Source organism: Camelus bactrianus, chromosome 9 (genome assembly GCF_048773025.1).
Source record: "Camelus bactrianus isolate YW-2024 breed Bactrian camel chromosome 9, ASM4877302v1, whole genome shotgun sequence".
Classification (NCBI taxonomy): Eukaryota; Metazoa; Chordata; class Mammalia; order Artiodactyla; family Camelidae; genus Camelus; species Camelus bactrianus.
Window position 1 is genome coordinate 33,596,301 of NC_133547.1, and position 15,913 is coordinate 33,612,213.

At 39.6% G+C, this 15,913-nt stretch overlaps 1 protein-coding gene across 4 annotated transcripts in view; it reads left to right on the forward strand.

Annotated features, from left to right (window-relative positions):
• Positions 1–15,913, forward strand: part of CDC14A (cell division cycle 14A) — a 141,638-nt gene that overhangs the window by 104,972 nt on the left and 20,753 nt on the right. For all 4 annotated transcript variants that reach the window (XM_074370046.1, XM_045513257.2, XM_074370047.1 and 1 more), the window contains 2 exons: positions 4,596–4,755; positions 14,313–14,428. In XM_074370046.1, the coding sequence (XP_074226147.1) occupies positions 4,596–4,755; positions 14,313–14,428 (276 nt within the window). The remainder of the gene's footprint in view (positions 1–4,595; positions 4,756–14,312; positions 14,429–15,913) is intronic.

The following is a 15,913-nucleotide window of genomic DNA, read 5'->3' on the forward strand; positions in this document are numbered from 1 at the left end:
GGGATTGTATTCTTTCAGAGGTGAAAAATCCAATCAGTGCTTTTGAGGTAATGTCAATTCTTAATCTGTGACTTTAGGAAAGCTGATTTGTCACATCCTGCTAGTCCCTGAACAGCAGAGTATGTCCAGGTGTTGATTTCTTTGTCTTGAAGAAGCCTTCCTCTTATGTCACCAGCAGTACGAGAGATGTTTATTAGCATCCTTGTGAGCTGATGGATTTATGTATTGGCAAATCGAGATCGCTCTTTTGTTACAGTTTGAAATTTTATATTTAAACTTTTTTCCAGGATATAAATAGAGCTGTTTGCAAAACAACCATCAAGTTGTTTTCTTCTACTTAAACCTGATATTCATAAGCTAAAAATACTATTCTGCACCCAAAATAAGCCTTCTACCAAATATCCTCAGAGTTCTTAAAATGCTGCACAAACGTAACTCTTTTATTACTGAGCCAAGTCTAAACTCATCCTTCTTAGACAGAACCTATAGGATTACAAAGATGAGATCAGGCTGCTTTTAAGCAAATCAAACAAATTATAAAATGCGTTTGATTTGTTTTATTGACTGTTCACTGCGTGGTACTTACTGTGCTGCCCTCTCGATCACGATCCATTAGAGAAGGGTCCTTGAGACACAGGCATTAAGTTCCCATGGGGACTTTCAGCTCACAGAGAGAGATCTTTTACTTATTGGGACTGATACGATGCTGTTGTTGTTTTTATTTTTAAATTTCCTCCTGAGACAGAGAAAACTTCGGTAAAGCTTAAATCTGGACTGTGCAGGAAGTTCTGTCTTTGCAAAGTAGTGCTTCTATTTTGAATCAAGTTATATTTAAGGAAATGGCATTGTGTTTGAACTCTTTTTTGATTCCCAAATCCATAAACCAAAAATTCCCCCATTCTGCTTTATTATCATAGATATTTTCATCAACTTCCAGTAAGTCAGATATTTTTCAGCGTTGTAATTTAGTTGTAAGCCTTCAGTTGTCTGCAGTGCTTCTCAAATATTAAAATGCATAGTGTTCACTTGGGGATCTTGGTTCAGGAGGCCTGGGGTGGGACCTGGGGTGCTGCCTTTCTAACAAGCTCCCAGGGGAGGTGATGCTGCCTGTCCGTCAGCCGCCTTGTATAACAGGGGTCTGTGGCCCATTTTTACTTGTAGATATCAGTTTATGCCACGTTCAGTTTGGTGCTGCTGGCATTTGGTCGGTTTCACAAGTGGATTGAGCAACATCAGAAACTGACGGTTCAACCATTGCTCTTTAGTTCAGGAAATTACTAAAAACAGGATGGAGAAAACCTGTTCAGGAATTCCTGGGAAAAGTGCCTAAAAATATCTAACAATAATAGCTTGGGTTTTCAATTATAATTGATTCCTACTGTTTTTATTTATAGTACTTTTTTTTTTTTGGATACATGTACCAGGTCAAGGAATGTGGATGAAATTTTTTAGCAGTCTTTTTTAAAGACTTAAGAACTTGTCTTTCCTAAAATATAGAAATTAAAACCTGAAATATTATAAAGAGAAGAATTTAAAACAACAATAAAAAACAATATTGTGGTTTTATTTATTAAAATAGCAAGCACATTGCAGTTTGCACTGTTTATTTGACAGTCAGTTTTGCATGACACTCAGTTATGTTGCTTTTCAATGTTTACTATTACATCATTTAATCCATTATTGACTCTCAGTTGGCACTGAATTTATTGGCTAAGAAAAAGTATGATTCTAACATGGGTTTAAGTAAAACGAAGGTATATATAAGAATTTTTGGCAATGGTGGCATCAGAAATTTAGCTTGAAATACTCATGTCAATTACTAAAGATAGACGATTGAATGGTTTTTGTTTGTTTTGTGTCTGTGTGAAAAGGGTTAGAGTTGAAAAAATATATAAGCCATAAAGCATTAGGTTTAGTTGCAAAGTTTGTATTTTGATGTGTTACCAATGATCTAGCTTCTAATCGTGGGGTTGCATTCCTAAATGAGAATTATCTAGTTGAATCTTTTTGGGGATTCCCTAAGTCATTTTTGTCTCTTCTTATAGTTTCAGAATCAAGAACCCTCCCCTACACCCTCATAAATTCTTTCTAAACATCTTCCTGAGAGATCTTCCATTTGTCCCATAGTAGGAGTAGAACTCCTGGAGCACCTGTCTCCTTCCTACCTCTTGAATCGTGGGTGTACTTTCTAGTCTGTCCTCCTTGGACATCAAGGTAGACTGTTTTATTAGCCCAATCTTTTAAACCAGGAGCTACCTCTGTTCCCATAATAGCCTTAGGGTGGTGGTGGTAGCAGGCACACTGGACCGGCTGGGGCTCAAGTCCCAGCTAGAATAGGCCTGGGTTGAGCTAGAAAGTCAGCTGGGTTTCTATGTGAAAAGACCAGTGGTGGTTTTGGATGGACACTGGGGTCAGGGTGGGTTGTACTGGAAAAATAGGCATCCAGTATGGAAGAAGTGATAAAGAGTTAGGATGGTGTGGAGATGGGATTAGGGTGCAGTCAAGGAAATGAGGGGGAAGGGTCAGCAGAAACAGAAGCAGCCTCACAGCAGCTACCACTGTGTGCTGAATGCAAGACCAGAAATGTCCGTAACAACGTAACCGACGCCTTTCCTTAGAGGAATTTTAAAAGCATGTATATATTTTTAAAGACTCATGAAAGCGTTATATCAGAATTAATTATAATTTGGCCTGTAATGAAGCCAAGTTATTTAGTTTTTTTAATGTCCCAGGCTTGGCTAGTCCAAACCTGACTAACCCAGGGCCAGAACGTGGCCAAAAACAGTCACCCCAACACTGGCTACTTACCTCAACAAGCCTCTGTCCAAATCAAGCCACATTTCATCCTGTCACTTCGAAGCACGTGATATTTTTTTTGGCAGAGGGTCAATAAAGTCACTCTCTTAGAAAATGCACTACTTTACTGGAAGGTTTCCTTTGAATTGTTAGGTTAGCTTCATTGGATTTGATTTTTAAATGCTGAATACTTAAAAACACATGTTTTACTTCTTCTGTTTAAGATGAGGCTTTTAAGGAGTAACAGACATCACAATAAAAGCTAGCGTGGTTTCCATTGTCAATAAAAAAGGTATTTGCGTGAAGTGCTGCTTTTTCTTAAGGAGCACCTGCGTACAGCATCGCTTAGCAACATGCAGATCAGCTTTGACACTTTATTCATTGGTAATCTTCAGGTTCAAATCAAGTCTTTGCAGAGATGGGACAGATTGAGTCTTTTAAACTGAGCAAGCAAAAGGTGTCACTTTGTCATTTTCATCTTTAGGTTGGCAGCAGCATCCGAGTCTTCATGTTACAACATTTTGGAACTGGAGTTTTTTTCAGTTTAGCCTTCTGGCTCTTCCAGGTTTTTGGCTTCTGTTCCCACTTCATGGTTTTGTTGTGTTGTTTTGTTTTGTTTTTAAATTTGGTCTTCCCTTCAGTTTTGAGATCAAATGTAAAGGACTCAGCATGGCGTGTGGAGCCCATCCGGAGTTGGTTCCCGCATCCTCCTCCTCTCTTGTGAGGCAGAAGGGCTTCAGCCAAGTCAGGCAACAGCCGACTCAGTTTTTCATACATGCCGTGTTCTTTGATACCACTATTTCTCCAAGCCCACGTTGTTTTCCTTGTCGGGGAATACTCTTGCTGGCTAAGCCCTGCCCATCTTTCCAGATACTTCTGGACTCTCAGACAACTTCTTTCTGATTCTTTCACTTTGACTTAGGGGCACCGTCTCCTAGGATCCTAAGCAAACTTGATAATTCTCTTGTTTCATTGCCTCTTGGCATTCCTTATGATAAACCACAATGTTTTAGTTTAATTCTATTCCTTACGGTATGGTATAGTATAGAACGAAAAAGATTCTATGGGATAATTTATCTTAATGTATGAGAGTGACTCCATCAATAAAAATAGAAACCCCAGTTTGTCATTTCGCTTACATATTTTAAGTTTTTTTTCTTAGAACCTTGAAAACAATTGTAAGTATTCCTCATTTAAGTAAAGGAAAGCCTATAGATGAACATCAAATACATTTTCTTTTTCCCAAAGGATAATCTAATTGAGGCTATAAGCTTTATTCTTATAAGGGTGGGTCTGTAAAGTGATGTGTTCAGGGCTTTTCATGGTACCACAGACAATTAGGTGTTTAGTACTTTCTAAAGATACTATCTCCATCTAACTCAAGTTCCTTCACCCACATCTTTGAGTCCATTTCACTCCAGCTATTTTAACAGACATACCAAACTGCTATTTGAGAAATATGTTAGCGATTTCAAATTCATATTTAAAAGACAAATTGGCTCACAGTCTTTATGGCTGTGGAATTGGTTCTAAGCATCTGAGAACATTAACAGTCAACCCATGTAGAGCGATACAGGTATATATTAGAAGGGTGTTTGTGTTTAGTATAGAACTTCAATAGAATTTATTTTGGCTTTCAGAAAGTGACTTTATTTTCCTCTATTCTAAGACGTCATAATCTTTTTAGTCTGATTTGTAAATATATATCTGCTGATCTTTTTGACTGTAAGACTTTGTACTTCTGAGGATGTGATAGTCATTTATTTTAAAGATTACTTTGTTTTTTCTCCTTTTTACAGAAAACAGGCATCGTTATGGGTCCAAGGAGACATTTTCCGATCCAAACTGAAAAATAGACCATCCTGTGAAGGAAGTATTAATAAAATTCTTTCCAGCTTGGATGATATGTCTATTGGTGGAAACTTACCTAAAATACAAAATGTGGAGAGATTTGGAGAGGTGAGTTTTTTTTTCCTGGGAGGATTTTTGTGTCTCCTTAAGACTAACATTCTGCATTTCTTTGTTTCCCAGTTGAACACATATAACATAGTCATATCTCTTCTCTGAAGGCTCAGAGTACTAAATTTTTAGGCATGGAGTCATCATCTGTAAAGCAAGAATCAGAGCAAAGAAAGCAATTATCCTTAAGAAGAAAAAAAGCTGTAATTTAAAGAGTACAATTATAAAGGAGGCCACTCTGGGTTGGAAAATATTTACAAAAAAGAAATAAAAAAGCAAACTTTCTATTTGAAAGTGAAAATAGGTATCAAGAAGAAAAATCTTAACATGACAATCAAAGAGATAGTACATACCACATGTGGTACACTGACGCCGTAAACTCATGATTTCCGGAGGGGAGGGCATAGCCCAGTGGTAGAGTGCTTGCCTTACATGTGTGAGGTCCTGGGTTCAAGCCCCAGTGCCACCATTAAAACATTTTTTTAAATAATAAAATAAAAAGATTCATGATTTCTAAAGTAAGTCTAGAGTTGAAAACATAATCAGGGGCAACTTTTTTTTATTGAGACTCTATTATAAACAAATCACTTTAAAACGGTACATTTTCTGATTTAACCTTTGTAACTACTGGGTGAGTTAGGCAATATTATCTTTTTTATAATAAGGACATTGAATATTAGAGAAGTTCTAATCTCAGTGTTAGAAACATGATTCAGTCCATGTCTATCTGATTTCAAATCCATGTTTTTTCTATTACACCTGCTACCTCTGAATATACAAGATAGTGATTTACTAAGAATTAGGACCATGGGCATTTTTGGAGCTAGAAGCAGCCTTGAAATAATTTGTTCTAATTTCCCCTCTGGTGTGGATCGGAAACCTGGGTCCCACAAAGTGTTTACTTGCCCAAGTTTGCAGAGTTTTTAAGTAGTGGGACCTCCCTGAGAGCTGGGAGTCTAACTCCTAGTTTAGCTCTTTCTACCATAATATGCCTGAGGGGAAGCTAAGTACCAGGTTAATATTTATATTTTTATTTCCCTAAAGGGGCAAAAAAACTATTGAAATATTTAAGCAGCAAGTATAGATGTATATTCTTTTTTTAAAAAGTTTTTTAGATGTGCATTCTCTTAGGCAGTGACTCATAGGACATGGACAAGAGCTTTGAATGGACTTAGCCCTCAAGGAGTCCACAGTGGAAAGGACGTGTCATAGCTCTGGTAGGTCAGCAGCTGGCATCCCAAACAGGCTTTTTTTTCACCAGGAAAGATAACCAGAGTGCTTGGAGTTAGGGAGAGTGAGTTTTCTTACAGAGAAAGGCTGGGAACTGCTGGAGGAAGTGAGTTTTCAGCCCTGTGGTATGTTCTCCAGGATGGCCACTGATAAAGGGGCCAAGTTTACTTGTTTGAGTCATCTGTCCTGACCAAACGTAAATCTTGGCCAAGGTCGTGTTGATGTCCAGAGCTTTTGTTGACCATTTCTCATCTCTGTGTTGTAGTTTGGCCCATTCAGAGCAAACAAAAGGATCTGAACTGACATTTTATCGTGATAATATAGTTAAGCCAGAAGACTTTTCTTGTTCTGGTCAGCATTTCCTCCCCAGGTTGAGTTCAAGTGAATAGGGCTTTTGAATTATGACCTCTGAAAAGGCAAACGTAAAACCTATCTGTCTATCTGAGAAGCATACTTATTTTGCAGGGACATACTTGTTTTTTATATCATAATCTGTATTAAATTAACATCTGGTGGTGAGAACATTTCATTTCTCATACTTTCTGTAGATCTCAGTTTGTTGAACTTGAGACTAATTAACATTTATTTATCACTGAAAGGGTGAAGAATGCAATATGATTGAAATTTAAAATTAGTCAGTTTTGGGGGCTTAACAGACACACATTACTATATGTAAAATAGATAAACAAAAGAACCTACTGCAGAGCACAGGGAACTTACTCAGTTTCCTGTAATAACATATAATTGAGAAGAATCTGAAAAGAAAAAAAATATACGTATGTATATGTATAACTGAATCACCTTGCTGTACACCTGAAACTGACCTTGTAAATCAATTACACTTCAACAAAGTAAATAAGTAAATTAAATAGGTCAGTTTCAAATATGAGCATATATTCAGATGTTGGCTGTCCTGCCTCCCTCCTATTTCCCTTACCCTCCAAGTTAATGACTTTGGCTTTCTTTCAGAAGTGCTATTATTTTTGAAATTAGAGGGCAGAGATGAAAGCGTTCAGAAATACCAGAGAATGATGGTGTGGTTAAGATTACAGACAGTGACATATCCATGGGTTTGGACCAATTCATAGTTTGGTGATGCTTTGTGCAAGTAACTCTTCTGATTCTGAGCCTTTTTATTGCCATGCTTATCTGGTGTCTCCAGAACATTACGCGAATATGGGGAGTTAGTTTACTCAAGTGCATGTAACAGAGTCAGCGATTTCCTGATCATTCTCGTGAATTCCAAGCGGGAAAATCAGTTGAGAATGCCGCAAGGGTTTTCATGTGTTTCAAGCTCTATACCAACGTTCAGGGTAGAAGCCAGTGGGAATGCTGGATTTATTTAGTGTATACATAAAGAAAGTGCAAAAAAGCAGTGTTCCTCTAGAGGTTTTTGTTTTGTTCTGTTTTTTAAGTAAAATTGGATTGAAAGCGGAGGTAGCAGATTACTTTATGACACCTGGGCCTGTAGGAATTTTCCTGTGGTTGGTCATTAGGAAGCTGAGGAAGCCCTGTGGCTACCTGATTTGGAGAGCTTGAATATGCAGTTTTCCAGCGCTTACGAGGTGGGTGAAAGGAAACTAAACCGAAGTGTCAACCAGAATGGTTCAGGTCAGAGTCATGGAATAGGCTATGGCGTTAAAGAAGTGGTTCCCTTCACCCACTTAGAGTTATGAGAAATCTTAACAGTAGAGGCTTAACCTTCATTGAACCTGGTCTTCATTCAGTGCTGGGCTGGGAACTGTGAATTACACGCAGCCCGTCTTGTGGGACCAGGTTGGGCTCCCTGCTTCCTGCTCCTGCCTGGCCCTGTTCTTTTCCTCCGTGGTCCTTACCTTGCCTTCCCTGCTGGTGACACGCTTTATAAGGACGGAGGCGTCCATCTGCCCTCGTCGTAAGTCTATGCCTAGACCACAGGCCTTCGTAAATACTACTTGAGTGAATGCTTCTGTTTTCACGGAAAACAGACATGAAATTGGTAATAATCCAAGTCATTCAAGGGCAGCATGTGCTCAAATGCAAAACAGTACCAGCCAGAAGTGCTCATTTTGACATACAGGTATCTTAGGGTCCATTCCATGTTGGGGTTATAAAAAATATCTTTAAGAAGATGGAATTTAAAGCACTTTATTTAAAGTGCCAAATATTTAAGGAGTGAAATGAGGAGCTTATAAGGCAACAACCTAACCAACACCTACTACATGCCTGGCACTGTTCTAAGCGCTTTACATGGATTACTTTTTAGTCCTTATTAACAGCTGTATGAAATAGGCACCTTTACTAGGCCCATTTCACAGATGACGTAAGTGAGGCAGAGGAAGTTAAGCCATCTGCCCAAGATCACAAAAGTACACAGTGGAGCTGTCATTTGAACCCAGGAGCTCTGGCTCCAGAGTCTGCCCTCAGCCCCTGGCCTGGAGGCCTCTCTCTGTACCCTGCCTCCCCTCCATGGGGTCCTCTGTGGGGCTGTGGTACATTACATACTGTCATTTTGAGCATAACCTTAGCCGGCCTGTCCTGGTAAATTTCTCCTGTAACTGTGTTGTTTTTATCCTTTTCTTTTCCTGCTCTGGGCTGATAGCCCAGTGTCCACACACCCGTCAGTATGTGCTCTTGACGTAGCGAGGCTGATTAGGTCGATCTGGGTGCTGCTGTTTAGATCAGTTCACATAAACTGACAGTCAGGTAAATCAGAATGTGGTGTTCACCACTGAGGTGCTGTGATTTATGAAGTCCTTGGCCCATGAGCGGGGTGCACCTTAGAAGAAAATCTGTGAAGTGAAAATGAAATCTCTAAGGCCCTGCTTTCCGCTCGTAGGACTAAGGCATTCTAGTTCCAATCTGAATGCCGCTGGACACCCCCGGAGGCTGCTAGTCGGGGGTGTGACTGGAGATTCATAGTTTGGGGAGCTCACCCCAGCTGCGGTGGGGAAGAGGTGCTGGTGTCTGTGTGTGGCCAGTGGTGCAAGGGAGCTGGTGATGAGGCAGTGGTCCAGGTGATAAAGGTCTGAGCCAATGGCAGGGAGGAGGGAGAGAAGACAGCTTCTTTTTATTGTTCAGAAGCAGCTCAGTACGAGGATGACCTCTTTGCCTTTCCCCAGCTTTTTCGTCTCGTAGGTTTAACATCTGAGAGCTGAAAAGAATTTTTGAGATGACCCAGACATTTTTCCTCGCCAAATCATTTAAATCTGCTAAAAATTCCATTTTCAACTTTTTCTTTCAGTCCTGAGACTTCTATTTTTACTTGTTTCTATTTCAAACTCTCCTCCTATGTCATTTTTCCATTATAACTCTCCCCTCTTTATTCCCTGGTGTGCTGTACTTCATCTAATAGATCCTTTCTTAATGGCGTGCACGGCTGCCCCCCTGGTCGCTTACTCAGTCACCATTTTATTAATGTGTTGGTCAGTAATTACTTTATCCAACTGAAATCGATGGGCAGAGTTTAACTTACTTGATTTTGGTTTTGATCTTGTCTGTATATAGAGGACAATGGGTGGAATAAAATACATCTTCAAATTTTATGCTGTTATTGGTTCTTGAGCTAGACCATCACCTGTAAATCTGTCTTTTAAAAATGCTCCTCTATGGGCTTCAGTTGGCTCTCATTTTCTTGTCTTTATGTGAAGCGGGCTGGTATCCAAAAGCAAATGCACCGATGCTCAGAGCCTCCAGAGGGCGACAGGGAGTCTGAGAGCAGACCCTCTCCTTGGGGAGCCAAGATACAAAGGTCTTCCCTGGACTGGACTTGTTTTCATCGTTGTTGACAGCAACCATGTGGCTTTGTCTCAGGGACTCTGCTGCGACCCGGGCAGCTCGGAGCAGGAGAGGGGCTGCACTGGGACTGTGGGGAGAGGGGCTGGAGCCCGCGAGCACAGGGAGGCCGAGTTAGATTGTCGGCATTTATCATTAGTGTCTTTGTTCATCGTTTGTCATCGTGAGGGATGACTCTGGTAAAAAGCATGAGGCCTACCGGCACCTGATGAGAAACGTCTTCAGACTTCCCCAGGGCCATCAGTTCCTGGGACTGATTTATGCCTCATGAAACATGGAACTGTTTTTTCTAATGTACTTTTCCCCACACAGGTGCTTGTGACCTGGTATGTGTTGCAGGTGCCCTAATAAATGCAGGGCTTAGCTGTATTCCTGTCTGGGTGTCAGTATAGGATTCCCGGAGGCCAGAGTGCCCTCCTATGTAGCTTTTCAGTTTCTTGATTTTATAATTTAATTTCAATGTGTTACGAACAACATTGTATATAACTATTTTTGTCAAGCGTTTGAAGGCTGTTAATCACTTACGAAGAATTTTATAGTTCATATGTTTTATATTCTCCACCCTAAAAATGGCTGAAACTTCTTACAGCAGCCTCAGAAATAAAAGGGAATATAGGTTGAGATTTAAAAGAAAAAAAACATGGTTTACCTTTGAGCAGATTTTTCCAGCCCTGTACTCCATGTCCAGACCTTTTCTCGTCCTCCTCCTTGCCCAGGTCCTGACTTCCAGGCAGTTTCTCATGCCCTAATCCAACCCGTCATCTCTCACCAGACCACCGCTGTGCCCTCCCGCCCCAGGCCTGATCTCTGTAATTCATTCTCCTCACAGTAATCAGCTGGGAGGAAATATTTGCAACACATTTGAATGAGGTTTTTTTTTTAATGTAAAGAACTCTTAAAAAAACCAATGTGAAAACTCCACATGCACAAATAAAACAAAATGGGAGCCCTTATGTCTGGTAAATATAAAATAATGCTCCACTTGCCTAGAAATGAAAGAAGCTCATGCTATTTTATCTGTCAAGTTGTATGAGATTAAAGAAATGTATGTGCTATTAGCAAGGGTTTAGGGACCAAAAAAGCTCTTAAACATTGATGTTTGGAGTTGAAAGTGGTGTTGCCTTTCTGGAGGGCGGTTTGATAACGTGGCAGGAGACATGTCAGCAAGTCCCCTTCCGTGCATTTATCTTAAGGCAGTAATAACAGGACAGTGTTCAGAAACCATGTGTTTACAGAAGGATGTTTGTTGGCGCTGCTTATAGTGATGAGAGACAGAAAACAGCCTCACCTAGAGAAAAATAGTAAAATTTGATACATCTAGACAATGAATTTTATGGACCCATAAAGAATGATAATGCAAAGGGGTTTTAAATTTACTCTGAAACACGTGCACAATATATTTAAGTGGAAAATGTTAATTACAAAGCAGCACATATAATTCAGCCTCTTTTTGTGAGAAAGAAATATGTCCTTTGGGTGTGTATCACACAGGGAAAAGTCTGGAAGATTCTGTGACAGAATGCCAATGTGTTTTGCTCATGATAGTAAGTATATAGATAGATTTAATATTTTTTATCTCTTTTCTGTAGTTTGTTGTTACCCAGGACAAACAAGTATTATACGGTAAAATGCATATATTTTTTGTTTAGCAAAGACACAGTTCTCTTCTCCAGGGGATGAGACCTGGGACATGTCGTGTTTTCTTTGAGAACTGAGGTCCTTAAGGAAACTCCTTAAGAAGCTTAAGAAAAAAATTAATTCTGGGTAGTTAGGTTCATCGCTGTCTGTTACATCATTTTTGTTATTTTTCTACATGTTTGAAATCTGTTATAATTAAAAAATTTCACCTTTAAGATTTACAATAAAATGAGAAAGATAAACACATGTGAAGTGTAATATAAAATACACTGTTACTTCATTCAACTGTCTATTTTTAAATTAATTTTTAGTTTTTCAAATAATACATGACCATGGTTTGAGAAATATCAAAAGTATTGAATTCTAATAAAAAAAAATCAGGTTCCTATCCCACCTCTCTGTACCCCCAGACCCACTTTCAAAAGGGGGAACCTCTACGCAAATTATACTAATACTTTCGCTGTCATATTTCTAAATATCTTGCCTATAATGCTATTTTTAAAATTGATCAGTTTTGGACATTTTTCTGTTGCCTCCTGGTTATGGTAGATAGGGTTAGTTCTCCTACCTTGCTGTCTACTTCCCCTAGCTCCCCAGCGTAGCTGTATTATAATTTTTTGGTTAAACCCAATAATGTGTATGTTACTGCTACGTAAATACTGTTCACTGTTGAGCTTAGCAGTCTACTATGACTGCTTTCTTTGTTGAACTTCTCTTATTTTTCCTATAGTGAATTGCCTTTTTTATTTGTGTAGTTTTCTTTATACTTGTGAGAAGAGAATGCTACTCTCCCTGTCCCGCAAATTGTGTCACGCAATTTACATTTTTTTTTCCAAAAGCTCAACACAGCAAAAAAATCTTACCAAGTCCATTTTTTTCCTGAAGACACTTCTGCCTTCCAACCCAGGCGCCCAAACGTGGAGTTCTGACCTGGGACCTTCTCTTTACACTTTTCAGTTGGATCCCTAATTTTCCTGGCTCTCATGTCTTCTTTTCCTGGAGCACATCCCTATAGTACTTTTCTCAAGAAGATTGTGTGGGTGGTAAATTTTTGTACCTTTGTTCTACCTTTACACTTGACTGATAGGTTGAATTTTGGAATTTCAGGATGAGAATCATTTTCCTTAGAATTTTGAAGACATTTCAGAGCAGGGAACATAAAGATCCTTCTAGTTGAACGGACAAACAAGATCTCCTGGATTTTCCCACTAAGGCCCCCATTAGACAGTGAAACTGATGGGGTGGGGACCACGTCAGTTCCTTCAAGAAGCTTTCCTTGCCTATCTTATGAAGGCTGATACACTTCTTGATCCCACCTCATGTTCTGGAGACTCTGGTGATGTGCTGGTCCTTCCATCAGGCACAAGTGACTGGTGACAGCCCGCTACGCTGCACGCTAGGCGATGCTAAGCTCAGCTTCTCAGGTGTACCAGCCTGCTTGCAAGCCTCGCCTTCAGGGCTACCCGGCTTCTATTTCTGCAGACTTCCTCGGGTGGTGATAGGTTTACCCCCACTGGGTTGTATGAACAAAGATGAATAATACAGATGGTTCCTTGGGACTTTATGGATGGGCGCCTTTAGATGACTCTAAGAGAGCCTTCTGACTCTGAAGTTCCGTGATCCTGTGACTGTTGAACTGGTGTTCTTTGCCAGGATGACGCGCCCTGTGATCTTGGCTTGGCTTGATCACTTGTACTCATTCTTTAAGACTCAGCTAAGGGATGGCTCCCCTAGGAAGCTTTCATCTTCATTTCTTCTTCTTTCCCACTGGCTGAATACTTTGTGTGTGTGTTTTTCTTTTTTAAACTCAGAGCTGTAGTAGAGAGGTGTGGTCTTTTTACCCAGGACATGCCTGCTGAGCCCCAGATGTATCCATGGATCCCAACATGGGTGAAAAAGCAGGAGGAAAAAAGGCGTTTTGATCCAGGAGTGGCTGTCAGAAATGACTAGAATGTGACTGAGGGAAGTATATTTTTGTACATTCTTCATCAAAGAAGAATTCTAGCTTTAAAGAGGAGAGGAGACTCTTACGGCTAGAAGTGATCTTAGCAAACTCAAAGCTTTTGATTTTTTTTTTTCAGGTGAGGAAACAGGCAAAATACAATCTTTATGGTGCAATGTATGCTGTGGTGTATATTTTAGAAAGAACATTGGATCTGAGGACAAGAAATCTGATTTAAAATCATAGCTCTGTTGTGAAGAGTTTAGGGGAGCTTAGCAATATTCTTAACTTCCACAAACACCTCTTTTTTTCATCTTTAAACTAAGGGTAACAGTGCTCTCCCTCCTGCCACTCCCTGGGTTGTGAGAATTAATTGTGAGCTGGCATGCAAAAAGATCTAACTTGCTACTTACATATTTTTTCAGCTGTAACAATTATTTCAGCAGGAAACACACTTTCCCAATCTATTGAGCTTTAACTCCTTTTGGAAAAAGTTCGAGTGCTTTATTAACAAGTGTTCAATAATAAGTTACTGTGCAGATATCCTAAACCCTTCTGTCTTTCACTTTTGTAAACAAGTTATGAAAGTTGCAGTGATGGATCCTGGTCGTTTCTGAAAATGTATCTGTGCTGTATCTCTTGAGCCAGCCTGTGTTTAAGCTGTATTCCAAAGCATGATTTTGTCGGCGGGAGAGTCCCTGTGGTTGTGGGCCATTGGAACAAAGCTCCTTTTAAGTCCTACCACACCCACCCCCAGGCTGCTTTGACTTGGAATTTGATCGGTATATTTAATTGGTGATTAGTCCAGCTTTCTTTAGTATGTATGTGGCCAATGCTGAATTCATGGTGCATTAAAGCTATTTAAGATAATCTATATAAAATATATAATAATAATTCATAAGCTATTAAGGAACTCTATCTAAAGCAGAATTATTCATAATAACCTTTCTGTGGAACATGCATTTTTTTCCAGAATAATTTAGAAGAGGATGAAGATGTGGAAATGAAAAATAACATAACCCAGGGAGACAAACTCCGTGCCTTGAAAAGTCAGAGACAGCCACGCTCCTCGCCATCCTGTGCATTTAGGTAGGTCTGTTTTAAACTTTTCAATTTATTTTGTACTGCCACTTGTGACTACAATATTTAAGCCTCTCTCTTGAGTATCATTCTGTAAGTACCATGTCCTCCTCTCATTTTACGGTTTATTACTGTTTTGTGTTATTTATTTAGTATTTTATCGCCGTGGGGAGTAGCTAAATTTTAGAAGCGAATTGAAAACAAATGCTGCATCTTAATCTCTGGGATTCCGCCTTAAACAGCTGAGCAGTTGGTTGTCTCTGGGACGTTGTTCACATTCCCACTGGAATTCCGAGAGTGGCATGCCGCTCTTCTCCTGTGGGTGGGTTTCCTGTCTTGTGATGAATGTTCGCAGATGTGCCGAGGCTTTTGTGTTTAAAGTATGTGGAAACGTATTGTATTCCAACCTGTGGTATGCCCTAACTCCTTAGCCTTACTTCCTATTTTTGAGAATTAAATAAGCAGTTCTTACCCATGCCTGGGAACCGTCTTGGTTTGTAGGTCTGAAATTACTCATCAGAATCAACTGATGGGACTTAACTTCTGACTGCAGCCTTTGAAATCTTCTGATAATTCAGCTTAGGTTTAAAAGAAAAGCCTTCAGAATCAATGTAGGTACAAAAATCTATAAACATCAACATTCTCTATTGGAATATAAGCGGTGGAAAGTCCACAAATGAATATAATGGGAAATGGCCACTTTCCTTTGACTTTTAAGCGAGGGAAATGCATAGCAAGAGGGACGTTTTGCTAGTATGTTACACATCAAACACATACTCACATGGAATTTAGTTTTCACGTGTTATCTGGGAGGATTACAACACTGAAGTCAGATTGGGTCTGGTCATACCATTACCTATGCTTTGAGTACTGGTTTCTTGCCCTGAAAAATGAAGGTTCATACAGCTCAAAGTTGAGGTAATTATTGTCTATAATAAGATGGGAAGATGGGATAGGAAGCCTGGTAGTTAGTAATAACCACCAGCTACCACTAGGAGATAGAGGAAATGTACCATCGACTGAGCAGCTGCGGTGGGCCGGGAGCCGTGTTAGGTGCCTGGTTTAGACGTGAGGCTTAGCTGGGTTTGCACAAATGTAAGCACCATTAACCACGTTTGAGTTGGTTGCTTGATGCTAGAGAGGTTGACTCACTCCCTAGCTGATACTCAAAGCCCGTGCTGTTCAAAGTCCATGCTCTTTTCACTGTATGTATTAAGTCAGTGGAAGCTTCTTCAAGATCGGTTTACTTTACCAGTCTTTTTTATTCACCATTTTCCCTTGAAACTCTAAATTGCTTTATATTGATTAAAATTAATTTCAGACAGATTTATCTGTGATTTTGAAGAAATCATAAGGGGGAGGAAGGGATAATTTGGAGTATAACTTGGCAAATAAAAAGGCAAAAGAAACGAGAGAATCTTTGTGATACAAACTTTAGAAGGCTCATGTTTTTCTTTCCTTTTTCTTTTTATCCTCAGAAATTTTTTCATTTTT